Below are 23,303 nucleotides of genomic sequence, written 5' to 3'. Positions count from 1 at the left end.
CAGTCAGAGTCAAATATGACATGTCACAAGTAGTTTTAATGAAACTGCTTATTTAAGTGAACATAAATACTGTATAACAGGACCTTTTTTTAAAAATTAATTAATTAATAAAAGCTCCATAGAGTGCACATTTAATTTAATTTAATTTCTTAAATAAAAACTGCCTATGAAATAGAATAGGCCAATGGTGGTATAGTTTGTCCGAAAGTAGCTGAAAAATACAATTCTATCTGTGTGGTCTGTGGTCTAGAGGTTAGGAAATCAGCCTTTTACCACAGAGGTCGCTGGTTCAAATCCCAGGGCTCACGGGTCACGAACTATGTGTCGAAAAATAGCACAAATTACCACATTATGGGACGTCCAATAATGACTTCTGATGCACTTCATTGGCCAACAGACTGAGAATAGGTGGAAAAAACTACAAATACTACAAAAAGACTATTGTGTGTTCATGGGGTTTGTTGTTGTTTTTTCCTGTGTGACTATGCATGTATGTCTGGGTGTGTTTATGTGTTTGTCTAAACTGGGTATTTTGAATTGTACATATTTTTATATTTATATTTTTATAGACTCTTAAATGTTGCACTTACTGGAGAGCACTTTGAATTTAGTTGTACATGTGACAATGACAAATAAAGACCTATTCTATTCCTAAAAACACATATCCTCGTTCCTGGTTTTAATGGTAGAATAACACAACAGCGCCCCCTGGTTTTAATGGTAGAAATGCAGTAATGCTTTCCCGCCTTAAACGGGTTAATATGAGTGGGTTCAGACCTCGCAGGTGTTGTAGTCCTCAGAGTTGAGCAGGTTGCAGAGCTGAGGCAGCAGCTCGGGCCACGTCTGCAGCTCTCCTTTGGAGGCGATGGTGGTGATCAGGATGCCTGAGGAGCAGGAGGAGGAGCAGGAGGAGGAGGAGGAGCAGGAGGAGCAGGAGGAGAAACCAGACGTTAGGTCCTGATCTAGAACTAAGTGGACCAGGAGCCTTTCAGCAGCTCTGGATCAGACAGTATGAATACTAAAACCTCCACCAGCAGTCAGGTGTGTGATGTTTATGCATCATCTCCAGACTCAACAACTATTATAACAACAACGATTATAACAACAACTATTATAACAACAACTATTATAACAACAACTATTATAACAAGAACTATTATAACAACAACTATTATAACAACAACTATTATAACAACAACTATTATAACAACAACTATTAACGCCTGAACACCTCCTGATAACAGAAACTGACCGATGGTGGCCCGGATGAGCGGCGACGGGTCCCCGATGTTGTTGAGACATTCCTGCTTGATGAACTCAGCAACAGTCGGAGGGAAGTTCTGGTAGTGGGCCTTCACGTTGTTCTTCAGGATCAGACCGCTCAGAGAGCGAGTCGGCTCATCTACAGACAGGAACATGGGAGAAAAGGACAAATAAATCCAGATTATGAACAAATAATATCTGCATTTTGTTTGTTTTTTTAAATACAAGATATTTACTACAACTATAACTTATTCAATCCACACTCAGGCTCCGTTTACATGATGGAGGTGTGAACAGAAGACGCTAAAGTGGCGTCTCGGTAAAACGCTAAAATGTGAAGCCAGCCTCCAGAGAGGAAAACTAATCCGCTCCGCCGTAGCGTGTCCGTCTACACTCGTCTAAACGTGGAATAAAAAGTGACCACACTTTGTGTCTTCTGTTCAGACCATCATCGTGTAAACGGAGCCTCAGTCAGGAATTTTTTTGTGACAAACATTTTTTAATTATGGATCAATGACATGTTCTAAATGGATGAAAGAGGAGAAACAGTCTTGGTGGAACTCACCTTCAGTTTTGAGTCGTGTGAGAACGAAGATCAGATAATTGTTGAAGTCTGGGAACTGGTTGAGTTGTTCCAGTTTCTATTGAGGCAGTTAAGGATCATTTCATGTTGAGCTTTAAAATAAGAAACTAACCTTTAAAAACAACACTCACTGAAGTGTTTGATTATTATAGAATGGTCAAAAACTGAAGAATGACAATTAAAAAAAAAAATACACAGAATTACTAAAATAAGACACAAAATGACTGAAAACACTAAATTATGAGTTTGAGACCCCTGGGAATCACCAGTGTATTAACATATTAGATGGCTCACTTGAATGGATTTTCTATCCACTAAAAGTAAAATGTTTTTAAAGAGATTTGAAAGTCAGCAATAAAAGTGTTTATGTGCAACTGTGAATTTAGTGGGGGGAGAAAAAAAAAAAAAAAAAAAAAAGACTTCCCCAGTTTTGCAGCTGACCCAAGTGTCAAATTTCAGTAAAATCCGTCCCGTGTAGATTTCACTCTTTTTTTTTTTTTTTATATATCTATATCTATATCTATATATATATATATATATAAATGTGATATGGAATGAGACCATATCACATTTATCAATATGGTTCGATTTTTTTATTTTCTTTATACATAAATGCTGCTCTTACTAGGGTTTGTCATATTTAGCTCTTTTTTAATGTTCATTATTCTTTTCCTATATAAATATATTTATTTAGGAAAATAATTGACCTATTTTATTTCATAAGAGTATTTAAGATATTTTTTATCTAAATGTGCACTTTATGGAGTTATGATTTTTTTTATTTTAAAAAAGGTACTCCTGTTATACAGTATTTATATTTTACTTAAACTGTTTTAATAAAACTACTTGTGACATGTCATATTTGACTGACTGAACATTTGCTCTCACTTTCAGATAAAAAAAATTGCAATATATATCGATAGTCACCCTAAATATATCAGGATATGACTTTTGGTCCATATCACCCAGCCCTAGATCTATTTAATGTGTTATTAAGATTAATTACTTTATTAATCCCACAATGGGGAAATTCAACCTCTACATCTAACCCATCCTGTCTTTTCTTCTTTTTTTTTTTTTTTTTACACACAAGTGAAAACACCATGCAAGCAGCAGTGGGCAGCTCATTACTGCGCCTGTTATTTCCACTTTTTGAGTTGAATTACTGACATAAATGAACTTTCCTGTGATATTCTAGTTTACTGCTGCTCCTGTATGAACACCCTGATGCTGTACTGCAGTAGGATACTTGTTGGACAGCTCTCTGTGTGACTGTGTTGGGCGACTGGGAGTCTTTGAGCAGCTGGAGGACCTGCTGGAGTCCCTGCTCATCTGGCTGCCACTCCATCCTGGAAACAAACACAATGCAAAGATTAGCTCTAATATATTTAGTCACATAAGTGTTTTGAGGAGAATTAGGGAAGCAAGTGGTCTCTGGATCAGACAGTATGAATACAAACACCATCAGTGGGAGTCAGATGTTTTTATGATGCATCATCTCCAAAGTCCACATGCTTATTTATTTCTATAAAGTCAATTTACAAGATGTACATATCACAGTGAAAATCATCCAGTGGATTTCTTTCTTCAGACTTTTTTTACTCTTCTGCAGAACTTCTACATCACCAGACTTTATAGAAAAGCGTTTGTTTATTAAGTGTTGCATATTAACATAATGGTTGTTTGTTTTGTTCATGATTATTAAATTAATAATTACATGACTGAGTGTGTAGATGAAAACACCAGATTATGTTGAAAATCAAGCATTTTCCAAACTTTAAAAACATATCGGTGAAAAGTCATCATTTTGAAAACTTTCAAGACTTTTTTTTCAAGACTTTTCTGTAATTTCCCAGCTTGGGATAAATAAAGTATAACTATCTATCTAAGACTTGGTACTAAACCTGTAATACACAACTATACAGATCATTTCACTTCATCACATTAAATTACACTACAGGCCAAAAGTTTGGAAGCAAGATCAAATTTGTACAAAAAAGATCATAGTTTCATTGTTATACTTTGCAACAAAATAAACCTGATTATTGTATAAAGAGTCTCTTATTAGAACACATGTTGACTCTAATTATCAGCTCTTTGGGTTTTTATTGCTTAGACTTTGTGTTTCCTTCTTTCCTTAATGTATAAATCTGAACTCTTGTTTCTTTTGTCAGAGATATGAACACAGTTGAGATTTATTGGCATTTTTGTCTCCAAACTCTCAAAAGACAAAGAGATAAAGTGAATAATGCAAACTGATTTTTTTTTTTTTTTTTATAAACTTTTGAACTGAAGTTGTGACTCTTCCTAGTCTCCTCCACCCTAAAACTAAGCCCTTCTTTTCTGTTGGTAACATTTATTCACCAATGGTCTGATAACATCAATGTTTACCTAAAGGTCAATGGAGGAAAATGGTTCAATTCAATAAAGGTAAAGTCTGATCATGTAGTAAACACATCCAGAAATACAAAAAGAATCCAGACTGTCCAACAGAACATTTAAGTTGCTTCCAAACATTTGGCCTGTAGTGTACATATTACTGTGTAGAATTAGAAGAAACCCTGGTTATAAACCTCAGCAGACACGACTTATTATCTCTTTACTTTCCCACATAGCTGAAGAACCAAAGGGAGATAAGCCTGGGGGTCTGTGCAGGAAATGAAGGTGCACATGGTGGAGACGGAGGCCCACCACAGTGAGGTATGAGAGCATTACATTACAAAGTTCCAAAACAGTTCATTGAGCATATTTGTGGTTTTATTGTAGTAAATAGTATCATTTTTCAACTCTGATTTCATGATTTTTGGGCTCAATATGCTGATAAAGTAGACTAAAGTGAGAAAATAATTGTCAGATCATGTAGGTGAAGAAAAAATGGATACCAAATATGGGCATAGTAAACATTTTTTTATGTGGTACATGAAGAGCAAAATAAAAAGTATTCAAAAACGGCCAAAATAGACTCAGAGCCCAGAGGGTTAAAGTGTCACAATGCCAACACCTAAAATTATAATTGGAAATCGGCTTGCGGCGCAGAAACCCCAGGTCATTAGAGAAGAGGAGCAGCTAGAATCTGTGTGAGCGGCTGATCCGCTCCACGTTAATCCTCCCCACCCCCACCACACCCGGCCCGCCGCTCCTCCAACTCAGTGGTTCTCAACCTTTTTGAGTCATGACCCCCAATTTAACATGCATGCTGTCCACGACCCCCGCACACTTGAAATTGGCCCAAAAAAAGAAACAAAATGACCAAAAAAGACACAAATTCACCAAAAAAGAAACAAAATGACCTAAGACACAAAATTACCAAAGTAAGACACAAAATGACAAAAAAGACACAAAATTACCAAAATAAGACACAAAATTACCAAAATAAGACACAAAATAACCAAGAAATACACAAAATTACCAAAAAATACACAAAATTACCAAAAAATACACAAAATTACCAAAAAAGACACAAAATTACCCAAAAAAGACACAAAATTACCAAAATAAGACACAAAATGACAAAAAAGACACAAAATGACAAAAAAGACACAAAATTACCAAAATAAGACACAAAATTACCAAAATAAGACACAAAATAACCAAAAAATACACAAAATTACCAAAAAATACACAAAATTACCAAAAAAGACACAAAATGACCAAAAAAAAAAGACATTAAGTGACCAAAAAGACTAAAACACATTACCACATGAACACTTTAACACAGTGGAGACAGAGCTGACTTCCAAAATGATTTGGCGACCCCCAGAAATCATCTCGCGACCCCAATTGGGGTCCCGACCCCCAGGTTGAGAACAGCTCCTCTAACTTACCGAAACGCTTTTAACATTTGTAAATGTGTCAATTCAAACACAGTGTTGTCCAACACGTGGGCCGGGGACTCCTGGTGTCCCTGCAGGGGTCCCGGTCCACCACCAGCAGCATTACCGTGTCCTCCACATCTAATAAGACTGGCTACTTTACTCTCATTACAGCTCAACACTATCGATACACTCATTGGTTTAGTATTGGCTCTGATTGATCCTATAAACAGCTGATCTGGAGCTTGTAAAGTAGTCCTCCTGTCTGGGGCCTGGTGGTGCGGATCAGCTCCAGGCTGCTGCTCACAATGTGCCCGGCGTTAAAACACACAAATACCGGCATCTACCGTCCAAACACAGCCCTGAACCAGGTGATCATGTCTTAAAGAAGATATCAGATCAATGACTATAGGATCGAACCCGTTTTACCACGTGGGCGTCGGTCAGTGGTCGGTTCAAACTTGGTGAACACGTTTTTCTGTTAGCCGTTAGCCGCTTAGCTTCTCAGCACAGTTTCTAATGCTAATGCTACTAGCCCGAGCTAATGCTAGCTGTATATTAGATATTGGCTTTATTTTAAACACCTTACCCGGTTAGAAGGCCCGATGGATGTGATAAAGCTCTGAAATGTTTAGTTAAAGTAGAAGCGGGCTGATACTTTACGTACAATATGTCGTTGATCGTGTGTTCTGGTGCGGGGCCTCTGCTCTCTCCTCCCGGTGCTTCTGGTTCAAATGAGCCGACTGGATCTGACCTATGGAGGCTTCCGTCCACCACACGGTCCGGTAATAACGCGAGATTACAGAAAACGCTTCGCTTTTTTTATTTTTCAACATTTTAAAACCAAAAGTACTTTTTAAATAATGCTGTGTATATATATATATACATATATATACATATATATATATATATATATACATATATATATATATACATATATATATATATATATATACATATATATATATATATATATATATATATATACATATATATATATATATATATACATATATATACATATATATATATATATATATACATATATATATATATATATATATATATATACATATATATATATATATATATAATTTACTGTAAATCTCCCCTTTTTATTGTTTTTATACGTTTTATATTGTACAATATATATTTTATGTATGTGTTCTCTACGAGATTAAATTATGAGATAATACATCGAAATTATGAGATAAAAAGTCATAATTATGAGATAAAAAGTCAAAATTATGAGTTAGAGTCGAAATTATGAGATAAAAAGTCATAATTATGAGATAAAATAATAATATATCATAATAAATAAAATAAAGTCATTTTGATTTGATTTTGATTTGATTAATAATGAGATAAAAAAAGTCGAAATTATGAGATAAAAAGTTGAAATGGGATAAAGTCATAATAATGAGATAAAAAGTTGATATGGTATACATGCCATATATACACATATACACACACACACATATATGTATATATATATATATATATATATATATATATATATATGTTGATAAATGCCATATTTGAAAGTTGATAGTGTATTCTGGTGCGGGGCCTCTGCTCTCTCCTCCCGGTGCTTCTGGTTCAAATGAGCCGACTGGATCTGACCTATGGAGGCTTCCGTCCACCACACAGTCCGGTAACAACGCGAGATTACAGAAAACGCTTCGCTTTTTTATTTTTCAACATTTTAAAACCAAAATAACTTTTTCAATAATACTTGATATGTATATATATATATAAATATGTATATATATATATATCATTTAATGTAAATATCCCCTTTTTATTGTTTTTATACTTTTTATATTGTACAATGTATATGTTATGTATGTGTTCTCTACAAGATTAAATTATGAGATAATAAATCGAAATTATGAGATAAAAAGTCATAATTATGAGATAAAAAGTCATAATTAATCATAATAAATTAAATAAAGTCATTTTGATTTGATTTGATTAATAATTAGATAAAGTCATAATTATGAGATAAAAAAATCGAAATTATGAGATAAAAAGAAATAATGAGATAGTCATAATGAGATAAAAAGTTGATATGGCATACACACACACACATATATATATTATATATATATTGATATATATATATGTGTGTATATATATATATACATATATATATATATATATATTTTGATATATTGATATATTGTATACATATTGATAAATGCCATATTTGAAAGTTTGAATGTTTTTCAGTGTGACATTATTGTGAAAATGCAACTGTGGGCTGTGCAATTTGTTGAATAAAGGGGGAAAAAGTTAAAAACTTTGCAGCCAGATTCTTAATAAAACTGTTTATTTTATTACATATGTACATTTTACTTATCAAAATATACAATTTAAGCTGAGATAATGTAAAAAAAAAAATGTATTTACCTAAACAGAGAATATATGAAATAGCACTTGATATCTTAACATTTACATTTACATTTGGACCAAAATAGCAGTTCAACCTAAATAAAACTAACTAAAAATATCTACAATTCTGTGTAGGAGTTTTACTAGTTCTGGTCACAACACCGTCTGTTGATTGTCTTAAATAATGAGGTCATGCTTTGCGGAGGTAAACATTGCCGTTGAGTATTTCAGATAAATGTTTTTGTTGTTTTGAGCACCACAAGCAAAGTGACAGATAGTTCCATTAAATGAGAAGGCAGCCATCAGAACGGAGATTATTCATGTTTCCTGAAGTCTCCAAGCAGCTGCTCTCAGAGACAAACAAACTTTCTTTAAAAGACTTTAAGAAGACTTTCCGCAGGCTTTGGTAGCTAAGCAACCAGGGCCAGGTGGCATCCACCAATCAGAGCAGAGCAATCAACTGAAATCAACTGCTGCTGTAGAATTTGACGCCACTGTGAGAGGTGGAAACAGGTGAAAATTGCCCCTCGAACTGAAAGCATTTTTGGCAAAACCATAATTCCTATCATTGATCCGACTTCACTTTGAGCATCCTGAGTTCTTCCTGAACGTCTACATATGTGTTTTGTGAAGAAAAATGAAGAAATTGTTTTTTTAGAGCGATCAGAAGAAACTGGTAGCTCAGCTTTCCTACAGAAATTTTCCCGCCTTTTTCCCATGGCGGCCTTTGAGGTGGTGTTGGTGGATCATCTGTGCGTCATACGCCCACTCTAAATGTCCCGTAGGAGTCAATGAGTGATTATTTACGTGTTATGTTGGTTTGACTGGATGCTGTCAGACTCTAACAAAGAATTAAATGTCGATTTATTGGGGAACAAAGATCGTTTTCAGTTGATTCAGGAGATGAAATGATTCACACACACTTTTTAAATATCTGCAACGACTTAGAACTTGTTAATCTGGACTTTTATTGTGTTTTTTCAAGTTAAAAGTTGAAAGATTTTGTTATTTTTCTTGATGGAATTTTTGATCACTGGGTTGGCTTTTTTCTCGGACCGTCAGAAATGTGAAAACCCAACGATGGTTTAGAGACAGAATGAAGTGATTTTGGTGAAATTTCCCTATTTTGAGCTTAGATTCGTTTTGTTTTTTACTGACAAAAGTACGCATCTGTGCGTCCTACGCCCAAACTAGAACTCTGACAGCTTTACCACACCAATGAGAGGGAGGAGACACATTTTACTACGTTTATATCTATAAATTATTTCTGTAGAGTGGTATCTGAGGCCTCAAACGCAGTTTACAAATTTATTTTTTGACACATTTTTCTCTCCCTCTGCAGTCTAGCGATGATGTCATCACTCTAGCCTCTCCATAGGGTAACATTGGGGAGATTTTTTGGCGTGTTTTTGACGAATAATTTGAAATATGTTTGAGGCTGGTTTCACATTTTTGTGTTTTTAAGCCCTAAAAACGCCATCACCGTCTAAACGAAAGGCACTTCACATAAAATATTTGTCGTTTGTCCTGTAAGCGTCCTCGTGTAAAGGCAAATCTCTCCAATGACCTGAGTCTGCCTTCCTCTGTCCTGCAGAAAAAGGCTACACAAGCATTTTTGTGTAATTTTGTGTCTTTTCGGCCATTTTTGCATACATTTTTGGTCAATTTATTTCTATTTCGATAATTTTGTGTCACTTTTGCATCTATTTTTGCCCATTTTGTGTCTTTTTTGATAATTTTTAAATCTATTTTTAGTCAATTTGTTTCTATTTCGATACTTTTGTGTCATTTTTGCATCTATTTTTGACCATTTTGTGTCTTTTTTGATCATTTTTACATCTATTTTTGGTCAATCTGTTTCTACTTCGATAATTTTGTTTCATTTTTTGGTCATTTTTGCATCTATTTTTGATCGTTTTGTGTCTTTTTTTGATCATTTTTGCATCTATTTTTGCTCATTTAGTTTCTTTTTTGATCATTTTACATCTATTTTGGGTCATTTTGTGTCTCTTTTGATCATTTTTGCATCTATTTTTGGTCAATTTGTTTCTATTTCGATACTTTTGTGTCATTTTTGCATCTATTTTTGGCCATTTTGTGTCTTTTTTAATCATTTTTACATCTATTTTTGGTCAATTTGTTTCTTTTTTGATCATTTTTACAATAATTTTTGCGTCATTTTTGCATCTATTTTTGGCCATTTTGTGTCATTTTTGCATCTATTTTTGGCCATTTTGTGTCATTTTTGCATCTATTTTTGGTCAATTTGTTTCTTTGTTGATCATTTTCACATCGACAGAAGCCTGTCCGGAGCGTTATTATCTAAAAACCACATTTCAAATTTTCTGCACATTACAAAAAACATCCACATTTGAGGTGAATGTGGATGTTGCAACACATCAAACCACCTGTACTTCATAAGCCGTGGGCATGAAGTGCTTCTCATAGCCTGACGGCGACTGCTCCTCCTCCGTGGAGCTCCACCCGTCCTCCCGGTCCCGCTCCTCATCAGAGTCCAACATTTTGCTGTACTCCTCTCTTCCATATCTGCGGTCTGTCCTGTGACTCTCCCCTGAGACGGCGTCCTCCCTCTGGTCCTCCGTCGGGGAGTCTCTGACCAGAGGACGAGTCGACCCGTCGGGGTCGGAGGTTCTCCTCGGGGAGGAGCTGGGAGCTGAGGGCGGAGCCTCCAGCACCTCCAGCAAGGAGATCTTTGGATGAGGCTCATAGACGGGAATGGAGATCCAAGCCAAGGGGTCGTTGATCTGCAGGAGGACACACAGAAACAAGATGGTTGGTGTTTTGGTGATACACAGTAACAAACTAGGACTTGATTACATTTGAGAAAGTGTATACAGTCATGGAAAAAATGATTAGATAACCCTTGTTTTCTTCAGTTTCTTGTTAATTTTAATGCCCGGTACGACTAAAGGGTCATTTGTTTGGACAAGTATAACTCATAACTCATAAGAGTTTGATTTAGGAGCTGATATCTAGACATTTAACATGGTTTTATTGATAAATATTGACTGTAGATGTAAAAATGACAACAACAAAAGACACAAAATGACCAAAAATTGATGTAAAAATTATCAAAAAAAGACACAAATTGACCAAAAATAGATGTAAAAATTATCAAAAAAGACACAAAATGACCAAAAATTGACACAAAATTATCGAAACAGAAACAAATTGACCAAAAATAGATGTAAAAATGATTAAAAAAGACAAAATAGATACAAAAATGACCAAAAAATGACCAAAAATGACAGAAAAAGACGCAAAATGACCAAAAATACAGTCATGGAAAAAATTATTAGACCGCCCTTGTTTTCTTCAGTTTCTTGTTAATTTTTAATGCCTGGTATGACTAAAGGGTAATTTGTTTGGACAAATATAATGATAACCACAAAAAACACTCATAGGAGTTTAATTTAGGAGCTGATATCTAGACATTTAACAAATGTTTAACAAAAGACACAAAATGACCAAAAATAGATGCAAAAATGACCCAAAATTATCGAAATAGAAACAAATTGACCAAAAATAGATGTAAAAATTGTCAAAAAAGACACAAAATGACCAAAAATAGATGCAAAACTGACCAAAAATGACACAAAATTATCGAAAGAAACAAATTTACCAAAAATAGATGCAAAAATGACCAAAAAATTATACAAAATTATCGAAATAGAAGTAAAAATGACCCAAAAAAAAAGACAAAATGACAAAAAATACATGTAAAGATGACCAAAAAAGACAAAATTACCAAAAATAGATGCAAAAATGACAGAAAAAGATGCAAAATGACCAAAAAAATACAGTCATGGAAAAAATGATTAGACCACCTTTGTTTTCTTCAGTTTCTTGTTCATTTTAATGCCTGGTACGACTAAAGGTTCATTTGTTTAGACAAATATAATGATGACCACAAAAATAGCTGATAAGAGTTTAATTTAAGAGCTGATATTTAGACATTTTCCATGGTTTTATTGATAAAGATTGACTGTAGATGTAAAAATGACAACAACAAAAAACGCAAAATGACCAAAAGACACAAAATGACCAAAAATTGATGTAAAAATTATCAAAAAAAGACACAAATTGACCAAAAATAGATGTAAAAATTATCAAAAAAGACACAAAATGACCAAAAATTGACACAAAATTATCGAAACAGAAACAAATTGACCAAAAATAAATGTAAAAATGATTTAAAAAGACAAAATAGATACAAAAATGACCAAAAAATGACCAAAAATGACAGAAAAAGACGCAAAATGACCAAAAATACAGTTCAGTTTCTTGTTCATTTTTAATGCCTGGTATGACTAAAGGGTCATTTGTTTAGACAAATATAATGATAACCACAAAAATAGCTCATAAGAGTTTGATTTAGGAGCTGATATCTAGACATTTAACAAATGTTTAACAAAAGACACAAAATGACCAAAAATAGATGCAAAAATGACCCAAAATTATCGAAATAGAAACAAATTGACCAAAAATAGATGTAAAAATTATCAAAAAAGACACAAAATGACCAAAAATAGATGCAAAACTGACCAAAAATGACACAAAATTATCGAAAGAAACAAATTTACCAAAAATAGATGCAAAAATGACCAAAAAATTATACAAAATTATCGAAATAGAAGAAAAAATGACCCAAAAAAAAGACAAAATGACAAAAAAATACATGTAAAGATGACCAAAAAAGACAAAATTACCAGAAATAGATGCAAAAATGACCAAAAAAATACAGTCATGGAAAAAATGATTAGACCACCTTTGTTTTCGTCAATTTCTTGTTCATTTTAATGTCTGGTACAACAAAAAGGTACATTTGTTTGGACACATAATAAATACAAAAATAGCTGATAAGAGCTGATAAGAGCTGAGCTGATATCTAGACGTTTAACATGGTTTTATTGATAATGATTTTGGTTATTATCAATAAAACCATGTTGAATGTCTAGATATCAGCTCTTAAATTAAACTCTTATCAGCTATTTTGTTGTTATCATTATATTTATCCAAACAAATGAACCTTTAGTTGTACCAGCCATTAAAATAAACAAGAAATTGAAGAAAACAATGGTCTAATATTTTTTTCCATGACTGTCTTTTTGGGTAATTTTTACACCTAGTTTTGGTCATTTGTTTCTATTTTGACAATTTTGTGTCATTTTTTGGTCACTTTTGCATCTATTTTTGGTCATTTTGTGTCTTTTGGTCATTTTGCGTTTTTTTTTTGTGACTTAGTGACTTTTTTATGACTGTAGTTATAAACTGGGTGAGCAGTTAAGAGTGAAATAATAAACAGACAACAGATGATATTAGTACTAAGTATATGGTCTGTACACATCCTCCAAACACGGCTCAGGATCAATAATCAGAGTTAAACAGAAGATAAAGAAGTCGTATCATGTCCGTCAGAGTCTCACCTGGTTCTTCATATGTTTTAAAATCTGGCTGTTGCTGGCATCCGGCACTTTCTCCCAGAAAAACAGAGGACACGCTTTGTTTTCTTCACACAGAGCACTGACACACACACACACACACACACACACACACACACACACACACACACACAAATATGAGACATCCCGTCATAATCACAAAAACTCTCCACAATCTTTAAGATTAATAAAAAAGTAAAAAATATTAATCCTTTGTTAGCTTTCTTAAGCACATTGTAAAAAAAATATTTCAAGGGTTAAAAAAATAAATTAATTAAGAAAGGACAACACCAAATTTTTATGCAATGGTTAAAAGTATTTACCAACAAAAATGAAAACAAATGTGATATAAATCAGACAGATATAGGGGTTATTAAAGATTAAAGATGATTATCTCACCAGTATAAAGCAGCAGCAGCACATAAAACCACCACAGAAAGGATTCCAAGAACGGCTGGTAGGAGGAACGCTGAAACAAGAGGAAGGAATGAGAAAATAACTAATTAACCCTTTCATGCACAACATGGTCTAAAGTGACCTGATATGTTTTTATGTTCTTTATCTTTGCAATAAATTATTTTCATCATTCAGTATTCCAGGTTTTCCTCAATTAGTTTGTTTTTGATCATCATACATCCTAATTTTATGTTTTCATTTATTCATATTTTAATAAAATCCTTTTTTGTTTCACTACTCTTCTAATGCACAACATGGGTCAAAAATGACCCATATCCATTTTTAGCTAAGTAGCTTGCTAAGCTAACTTCTTGGCTAAGTTAGCCAAGTAGTTAGCTAGGTAGTTAGCTTAACAAGCTACTTAGCCAAGTAGTTAGCTATGTAATAATACAAAAACGTTTTTTCTTTATAAAGTATGAGAGGCAAAATAGAAATAATGATCTGTTGTTGTCAAAAACGAGTAGCTTGCTAAGCTAACTACTTAGCTAACTTCTTGGCTAAGGATTTAGCTAAGTGGCTTGCTAAGCTAACTACTTAGCTCACTTCTTGGCTAAGGATTTAGCTAAGTAGCTTGCTAAGCTAACTACTTAGCTAACTTCTTGGCAAAGTAGCTTGCTAAGCTAACTACTTAGCTAATTTCTTGACTAAGTAGTTAGCTTAGCAAGCTACTTAGCCAAGTAGTTAGCTATGTAATAATACAAAACCTTTTTTTCTTCATAAAGTATGAGAGGCAAAATGGAAATAATGATCTGTTGTTATCAAAAACAAGATATTTAAAGAATACTTGGAATATTCAATGATAAAATAAGTTGATATCAAAAGATAGAGCACAGAAACACACAGCAGCATTAAATAACATGAAGGGAATGAATGAGGGTCATTTTAGACCATGTTGTGCATTAGAAGGGCTTAAAATACGTTGAGCATCAAAGGGTGAAGCCATTTATATGATTAATCCACTTATAATGTTGTAAAAAATGTGAAATTACACCTCTTAGAAACAGCTCATTTATATTCAACAAGATAATAATTAATATGTGACGTAATACCAAAATATTCGCCGTGACTGGTCCTGAACTCTGCGGTGGCGTTTGGTCCAGGACCGGCCGCCGTCACCGCTCGGACCCGGACCTCGTAGTCCTGCTCCGGGCTGAGATGCTGCAGCTCGTAGGTCGTGTTCTGGTGCTGCGGGGACGCACTCACATTGTACACTAGGAGAGACAAATAGTGTGGAGTGAGGTTTAAAGTAACCAGAGAGTAGTGTAAATCCGTTTAAAACATATGTAACATAAAGAAATGAATGCATGATTGCATGACCTGGCACAAGGTAGGAAAAAATGGATTATACATTCATATTAAACAGTGACTTTAGATTGTATATGTTATAAAGGGTCAAAGAAAATATGTATTTAATGCTCTTTATTTTTGCTATGAGTTCTACCATGTTGATGAGAATCACCCAAATGTTGATGCATGATTGAGGCTTTTGGACTTGACTTGATTGACAAGACGTTTGGACTTAAATGGACTAAAAGAGAGAAAAAAAACAATCTTTGAAGTGCAGAGCGACGGCGAAACAAACCCGAGGCTCGTAAAAAGAGCTGGAATGAAGACAGGATTGCTTTTTTTTTTTTGCCTCAAAGTGCGATCTAAAGCACACCAAACACAAACTCCAGTCTGAAATCAGTCAATCACAGAAATCCGTTGAAAATATATGTAACATAAAGAAATGAATGCATGACCTGGCAGAAGGTAGGATTTCAGTTTTTATGGGAAAGGAAAAACTCATTAGACAAGTCAGCTTAGCATATCGTAAGAGGATGCTCTGGTTGATACGATAACATTAGAACAGGAATCTGACCTCCCAAGTGTGCTCTTATATCAAAAGTAGAACATAACAGGAAATTACAGGGCATTGAACTTCAGTTACACAGAAATAATGACGCACGAACCTGCAAGCTAAAAAGAGAAAAACAAGGCGTTATCTCCTCAGAGTTGTTCTGATCTTTGGATTTGTCTGTCACCTTTGGCATCTGTATCTGTTTTTGATACTTGCAAAATAAATCCCGCACAAGGCTGTAATTCGAATCTACCTGCTCGTCAGAAAGAGACACCTGAACAAGTTTACTTATCACTAGTTTTCTTTATATGTTTGTCATTATTTTACACATACTACAAGTCTACAGTCATGATGAAGTAGTATGTCCCAGTACACACTTTGTGAGGGTTGGAGTACACTGCAAAAAGATGTTTAAAAACAAGATAAAAACAATAAATCTGAGGGAAATGATCTTGCTGCATGGACAGATAATTTCACTTGACAAGATCTGTTGAATTCAGATTGTTAAATATAGAAATAAGCATGTTGAACACTTAAAATAATAAATTAACTCTTAAAACCAGATAAATGATCTAACACTTCTAAATATAAAGTTTTTTTTATCTTGGTAAGAACCAAATAATCATCAGGTCACTCTGCTCGGGCCAGTTCATCACTGCTGGCAGCTTTAATTTATCTGGTTTTAACCCATTGAAGCCTGGAAAGCGTTTACGTCGTTTTGTAGTATTTTGTATAAGCTGAATTTCATTTCTATCTGCTACAGAGGCTGAAAAATCTATTATTTAGTAGAAGAGTTCACACTTTTTTCCCCAGAATTTTTCCAGAATTTCCAGAAAATTAGAGGCTTATTTTAAAATCGCCCAGCGGTTTTTCAGGCCTCAATGGGTTAAGGGTTAATTTCTTATTTTAAGCGCACAACATGCTTATTTCTAGATTTAATAATCTTAATTTAACAAATCGTGTCAAGGTAAATTTCCCTCAGATTTAGTGTTTTTATCTTGTTTTTAGACCTTTTTTTCAGTGTGTAGAGTGGTATCTGCTGCCTCGAGCGCAGTTTCCAAATTTGTTTTTTGACAAATTTTTCTCTCCTTCTTGCACTCTAGCAATGATGTCATCCACTCTAGCCTCTCCATAGGGTTACATTGGGGGAATTTTTTGCCGTGTTTTTGCTGAATAATTTGAAAAACGTTTGCAGAAACCCTTCGAAAAGTCATAACACACTTGTCATGGCCGAGCCGGACGATTTGATACCTTTTTAGTGTTTGTGAGACCAAAACTCTGGGAGGAGTAGTCGAAAAAATACGGAATAAACGTAAGAATAAAATCTAGAATTAAGCCTGGTGGAGAGTAGATAGTGTGCTCTTTCAAGCACACTCAACTAAAAGTTTTTAAAAAGTATGTAATTTAGAACAAGCTTAACTATGTTTTTTTTTCCAGAGAATCAACACAGAAACCCAATTTGCAATATTGAAAAATCATTCCATCATTTGGTGATTAAAAAAACATTACTTATTACTTAAAGTGTTATATATTGTTGCTCTGTACCGTTTTGTTTCTTTCCACTGTCCACTATGACTTGGTAGTAGAGGATCAGGCCGTTCTGCCCGGAGAGAGGAACAGGCTCCCAGAACAGGATCACATGAGAGGAACCGATGGACGACACCTTCAACGCCGGCACCGTGGAGGGGGCTGAAAGGGAGAAACACAATCAATCATGATCAGAAATGTTGTTTTCCATTTAATGTTAATAGGAGGATTTAGTCAATTTAGCTAAAAGGAGCAACAAAAAATTCTGGTCATTTTGATACTGCCGCTGGAGGCAGTATCAAAATGACCAAAAAAAGTAAATAAATTAAATGACTCAAAAAAGACACAAAATGACTAAAAAAAGACACAAAATGAGACACAAAATGACTCAAAAAAGACACAAAATGACCAAAAAAAGACACAAAATGACTTAAAAAAGACACAAAATGACTAAAGAAAAAAAATGACAAAAAAGAAAGACACAAAATGACCAAAAAAAGACACAAAATGACCAAAAAAAGACACAAAATGACTTAAAAAAGACACAAAATGACCAAAAAAAGACACAAAATGACTTAAAAAAGACACAAAATGACTAAAAAAATGACAAAAAAATGACTAAAAAATGACACAAAATGACACAAAATGACAAAAAAAAAATACACAGACTTACCAAAAAAGACACAAAATTATTTTTAAAAAGACACAAAAAAGACACAAAATGACCAAAAATAGACACAAAATGACAGAAAAAAAACCCCTAAATTACCAAAAAAGACACAAAATGACCATCGCTCCTTTTAAATGGAATAATCTGCTGTCTCAGCTTCAGTTGCATTTATACACTGATTCCTTTCAATCATCATAAATACATTCTTGGTGATCTTATGATTTCTGAATGTACATGTGCTTGTTGAATTCATGATGTGCTTCTGTTGAGTGTATATTATTATGGATGTGTGTTGTGATATGTTGAACTGTATTTGTGCTGTAATCAGGGCGCCACTGGAAATGAGAGCTTGCTCTCAATTGGTCCTCCCTCAATAAATAAAGGTGAAATAAAATGTTCATAAATACTTACTTCCTTGAACTGAATATCCAATAAGTGAAGACAGGTGATGGACTTCTCTGGTGTGTGAGACAGAGAACAATGACACCTGGTAGGGAGTGTACTTCTTATATTCACCTGTAGGTGGAGACACACACCAGAGTTACACAGCTCACAAGAACTCACCTTCAAACTTCAAATGTAATCAGTTAATTGATGGTTTTTAAAAAATAAAGTATGGATATTTTGTTTAAAAAAAAAAAACCTGTTAATTATACGCCTGTAAGTAGTGAGGCTACAAAAGACAGATATACACTCAGATTTGTGTATATATATATATATATATATATATTTATAAGTGTCTTCTGTCAATAGCACAAGATGTCTGTTGACTGTGAATTGAGTACTGAAATGAGCTGAGCCTGTGTTTGTTTGTTTGTTTGTTTTCCCTTTAATTGTATTTACTTATTTATTGTTATCTATGTTTTTTACTAAAACATTTTTTTTTTATATTTATTAAATATATATATGTATATATAATAAGTAAGGCATTTATTTGTTGTTTTTTATTGATTTTATTTATCTATTTATTTATTTATTAATTTACTTATTTTTATTATTGTTATTTATTTTATCATTTTATCTATTATTTTATTACAACCCATCTTTTTTTGTTTTTCTTTAGTTTTTTTCTTTATCTTTACTTTTCAACTATATTTGCCTATTTCTTGGGGCTAGGTGTCTGTGGAAGGGTTATCTGCTCTGTAGTATGTTGTATTTACATGCAATTACTGGTGCATGGAACAGTATTGTTTGTTTGTTTGTTTTATTAAAATGTAAAATCCAATAAACAGATTTGTTAAAAAAAAAAAAAAAAAGAATAAGCACAATATGCACTGCACATAAAACACCAGACTCCTTATTATAGTTCGTTTTGAAATGTTGAACAGATCTCAGTGTCTGATCACAGAGGAGCCGAAACTTCTACCTTTACTGTAACTAGAGAGAGGTTTAGTTGTTTTGTTGTGGTGGATAAGAATCTCAATCTTTTACTGGAATAGAGCCACAGTTGAGATAAAACTCTTTATGTTGCATCAACATTTGAATGTTGTCACTTGTTGAAATGGAGCTGATTTGATAGAGTTTGTCTTAACCCTCCTGGGCTCCTTGTTGACCCCAAATCATTTTAAATGATTGAATGATTAATAAAAGTTAACTTTCATAGAATTGCTTGACATTTTCAGCATATGTCAGCATAATTTATTCAGCATAAATTTCAACTTTCTTCATACATTTTTATAGCACCCATGGTCCTCAGGGGTCAAAAAGGACCCCATGACATCAGACTGGTTTTAGGACATGTAGAAAAAAATTATTAACAACTTTTTATTTTATTTTTTTTACCTTTTTGACCCCTGAGGACCCACACAAGGGTTAATGTTGTCAAGAGTATGGATATTTAGTTTTTTCCAAAAAATACTGTTAATTATGCGCCTGTAAGTAGTGAGGCTATAAAAGACAGATCTACACTCAGATTTGTATATATATATATATATATATATATATGTGTGTGTGTGTGTGTATATATAAGTGACAGACCTGTAAAAGTGGCTGTTGTTTGGCTGGTGTTGACTCTGAGCCAGTGAAATCTTCGGCCCAGAAGACTTCCTGCCTGTTTGTATTGAACCACGTATTCCTTCAGGTCCTCAGAGCGCAGAGAGGGACCACCATCCCAGGACACATTCAGGCTCTCTTCAGTCATCTGGAGCTGGATCGGTTGATCGTTTCTTTCTTTACCTTAGCGAGAGAAAAATGCTTTGTTAGTTCGGCTGAAAAGCAAGAAATGGAGAAATACAAGCATCATAACACAGAGGAAACAGTCACTTTGAAACAGTGACCAATGTCTTTCCGCACAAATAACTAAAAAACTTCTTCAAAAAGTTTCTTCTAATTCAACCAGTAATGCTCCCGATACACCAGAAGACTTTAAAGATTTGTTAAAGACTGGTGTAAAGCTCTGGTGTCCCACCTGGTCCCATCTAAAGACATCTAGTGTTTAGAGTCTCTAGTCTCTCACTGATGTTTTAGACAGACTGTCAATCTATTTACAAGACTACAACTAGATTCTTTTAGCAGTTTTTCCATCATGCTCTTAGTAAAAACTGACTAAATGGAGGAGAAGCAGCTTTTGGCTCCAGCTGCTCTAGTGTGTGACTCAGTGGTTTGTGTTGAAAACAACAACAACAATAAAAAGAAGAGAAGAAGCCACAAAATGCCCCTCACAAAGCTGAAAAAGGGTTTCTGTTTTTATCACATGAAAAGTTGATTATTTTACAGTAAAAATAGATAAAAGGAAGAATAAAGGAAAGGAACATTTAGAAATTAATTCATGATAAACATTTATGTCCTATTTAATTATAATGTGTTTAATGTAATAATTGTATTTATCAGCTCTATCAACTTTCATTTAGTTAATCAAACATTAATCATGGATTATTTATGTCTTATTTATGTCTACATTTATTGATGCATTTTAACTGGCTCTCCTTCCTGTTCTCTTTACTAAGAAACATCTAAATATATGACATCACTAGATTTTTATTGAGGCATTATTGTGATGTTACTTTTTCCTCTGGAAGTGGTTTTACTGGCCGGTCTGGAACCAGTCTGGAACCGGTCTGGAACCGGTCTGAACAGGTCTGGAACCAGTCTGGAACCCGTCAGGAACCGGTCTGGAACCAGTTTGAACCGGTCTGGAACCAGTCTGGAACCGTTCTGGAACCGGTCTAAACCGGTCTGGAACCAGTCTGGAACCAGTCTGGAACCGGTCTGGAACCGGTCTGGAACCAGTCTGGAACCGGTCAGGAACTGGTCTGGAACCAGTCTGGAACCGGTCAGGAACCAGTCAGGAACCAGTCAGGAACCAGTCAGGAACCAGTCTGGAACCAGTCTGGAACCCGTCAGCTACCAGTCTGGAACCGGTCTGAACCGGTCTGGAACCGGTCTGGAACCAGTCTGGAACCAGTCTGGAACCCATCAGGAACCCGTCAGGAACCAGTCTGGAACCCGTCAGGAACCGGTCTGAACCAGTCAGGAACCAGTCTGGAACCAGTCTGGAACCAGTCAGAAACCAGCCTGGAACCAGTCTGAAACCAGTCTGAAACCAGTCTGAACCAGGGACCTTTCCCTGCTCATCTGTTGGTTGGTGATTGTGTTACGTCACTGAGACTTCAGATAATATCAAACATGTTGATATGATCCAAACCAAGACTAGTTAAAGACTGATATGAAACAGATTACTACCTTAAACTGAACCATGGAGATGACGGAGCAACGTGACTCCAGTAAAACTAGATTTACTAAAGACTTTCAGCTTCTAGTCTTTAGGGACTGGGGACATCTTTAGGTGGAAGAGCAGCATAAGAAGTGATCTGAAGCCTCAGGATGTTTTGTGAAAACAGCTTTTCACACTTTCACTAACATCTTATATTCCCTACTGGATGCCAGCCTGGTACCTGTAGCTGTGAGCGTGAGGTGAGAAGGTTCTGTGGAGCTGTCAGCGTTGAAGGCCGCCACACTGACTGAAGCTACGAGCTTCAGAGAGCGGTTGAAGTAGCACTGCATCTCCTCACAGACCAAGAGGCCCGCTGGCTCAGTGGAGGACATGTTCACCCACTCTGTGACGCCGTCACTGAAGGAGAGCAGGACTTCATATCCCAGAAACACTCCACAGGCCTGAGACGGAGGAAGCTTCTGGAGGCAGAGGAGGAGGCGTTAGCATCTACTGACCCTCAGGTCGATTATTCAGTCAGAAACAGTGATTGTTCTTGTACCTTCCAGGTGAGAACACAGTCAGAGTTTGTGTGTGAGATGCCACAGTCCAGCCACACATCCAGAGCTCCAACCAGGGCTGGACCAGAGGAGAACACATGAGCAAGAAGAAGAAGAGAAAAACAGAAAGATGATAGCTGATCCTGAACACAGAGCACTGGGAAAAAGGTGTTAAAAACCAGATCAAACAGTAAATCTGAGGGAAATGATCTTGCTGCATGGACAGATAATTTACCTTGACAAGATTTATTACATTAAGATTATTAAATCTAGAAATAAGCATGTTGAACACTTAAAATAAGAAATTAACTCTTAAAACCAGATAAAGTAAAGCTGCCAGCAGTGATGAACTGGCCCGAGCAGAGTGACCTGATGATTATTTGGTTCTTACCAAGATAAAAAAAAAATGTTTGTGTCTTTTTTTTTGGTGTTTTTACGTCTTTTGTGTCTTTATTTGGTGGGTTTTTCTTTTGTCTTTTTATGTCTTTTTTGGTCATTTTACGTCTTTTGTTTATTTTTTGGTCATTTTATGTTTTTACTTTGTCTTTTTGTGTGTTTTTTGTGTGTTTTTTGGTCATTTTATGTGTTTTTTTGGTCTTTTTGTGTCTTTTTGTGTAAAATGTTGTATTAAATCTAGAAATAAGCATGTTGAACACTTAAAATAGGAAATTAACTCTTAAAACCAGATAAATTAAATCTGGTTAAATCTTGGTTCTTACCAAGATAAAAAAAACTTTTTGTGTCTTTTTTTGGTGTTTTTACGTCTTTTGTGTCTTTTTTTTGTTGTGTTTTTTTGGTGTCTTTTTGTGTTTTTGTCATTTTACGTCTTTTGTTCCTTTTACAATGTTTTTACATTTAAAATGTTCTGTATTGTTCCCTGTTGAAGCTACTGAATCTTTTACACATGTTTATTAAATAAATAATGTTAAAATTAATTTTAAAAACTTTCTTTTTCACTTGTGCACCGTTATGGTAAAATGTTGTCTACGGACAACAAACCACAAAAAATTCCACAAAAAAAAAAAAAATTCTTCAGATTATGTTTATTTAGTCTATTTCAAGACAGAAAACACTATGTGTACTGAAT

The 23,303-nt window shown here is 34.6% G+C and overlaps 2 protein-coding genes and 1 non-coding gene across 4 annotated transcripts in view; all 3 read right to left on the bottom strand.

Annotated features, from left to right (window-relative positions):
- LOC131983860 (transportin-2-like) overlaps positions 1-6,406 on the bottom strand; it is a 31,985-nt gene extending 25,579 nt beyond the window's left edge. Inside the window, exons 1-5 of the mRNA XM_059348684.1 lie at positions 6,326-6,406; positions 3,096-3,195; positions 1,829-1,904; positions 1,253-1,402; positions 778-884 (exon numbers count right to left, since the gene is read on the bottom strand). Coding sequence (XP_059204667.1) covers positions 778-884; positions 1,253-1,402; positions 1,829-1,904; positions 3,096-3,194 — 432 coding nt within the window. The 5' untranslated portion in view covers position 3,195; positions 6,326-6,406. The remainder of the gene's footprint in view (positions 1-777; positions 885-1,252; positions 1,403-1,828; positions 1,905-3,095; positions 3,196-6,325) is intronic.
- Positions 3,281-3,350, bottom strand: LOC131984201 (small nucleolar RNA SNORD41). Its single transcript, XR_009395546.1, has one exon. It is a non-coding gene; the product is annotated as a small nucleolar RNA SNORD41 (small nucleolar RNA).
- A 1,573-nt stretch (positions 6,407-7,979) lies between the features above and the next one.
- The window catches only part of il12rb2l (interleukin 12 receptor, beta 2a, like), a 31,734-nt gene continuing 16,410 nt past the window's right edge, over positions 7,980-23,303 (bottom strand). The window contains exons 7-15 of one of the 2 annotated variants that reach the window (XM_059348685.1): positions 22,219-22,295; positions 21,901-22,138; positions 19,985-20,182; positions 18,419-18,523; positions 17,356-17,499; positions 15,020-15,181; positions 13,914-13,983; positions 13,500-13,596; positions 7,980-10,817 (exon numbers count right to left, since the gene is read on the bottom strand). In XM_059348685.1, coding sequence (XP_059204668.1) covers positions 10,452-10,817; positions 13,500-13,596; positions 13,914-13,983; positions 15,020-15,181; positions 17,356-17,499; positions 18,419-18,523; positions 19,985-20,182; positions 21,901-22,138; positions 22,219-22,295 — 1,457 coding nt within the window. In that variant the 3' untranslated portion in view covers positions 7,980-10,451. The remainder of the gene's footprint in view (positions 10,818-13,499; positions 13,597-13,913; positions 13,984-15,019; positions 15,182-17,355; positions 17,500-18,418; positions 18,524-19,984; positions 20,183-21,900; positions 22,139-22,218; positions 22,296-23,303) is intronic. The other variant, XM_059348686.1, reaches the window with a different exon arrangement.

Source organism: Centropristis striata, chromosome 13, assembly GCF_030273125.1.
Source record: "Centropristis striata isolate RG_2023a ecotype Rhode Island chromosome 13, C.striata_1.0, whole genome shotgun sequence".
NCBI classification, from domain to species: domain Eukaryota; kingdom Metazoa; phylum Chordata; class Actinopteri; order Perciformes; family Serranidae; genus Centropristis; species Centropristis striata.
Note: the sequence above shows the minus strand (reverse complement) of the source record. Positions and strands in the feature narration are given on the sequence as shown.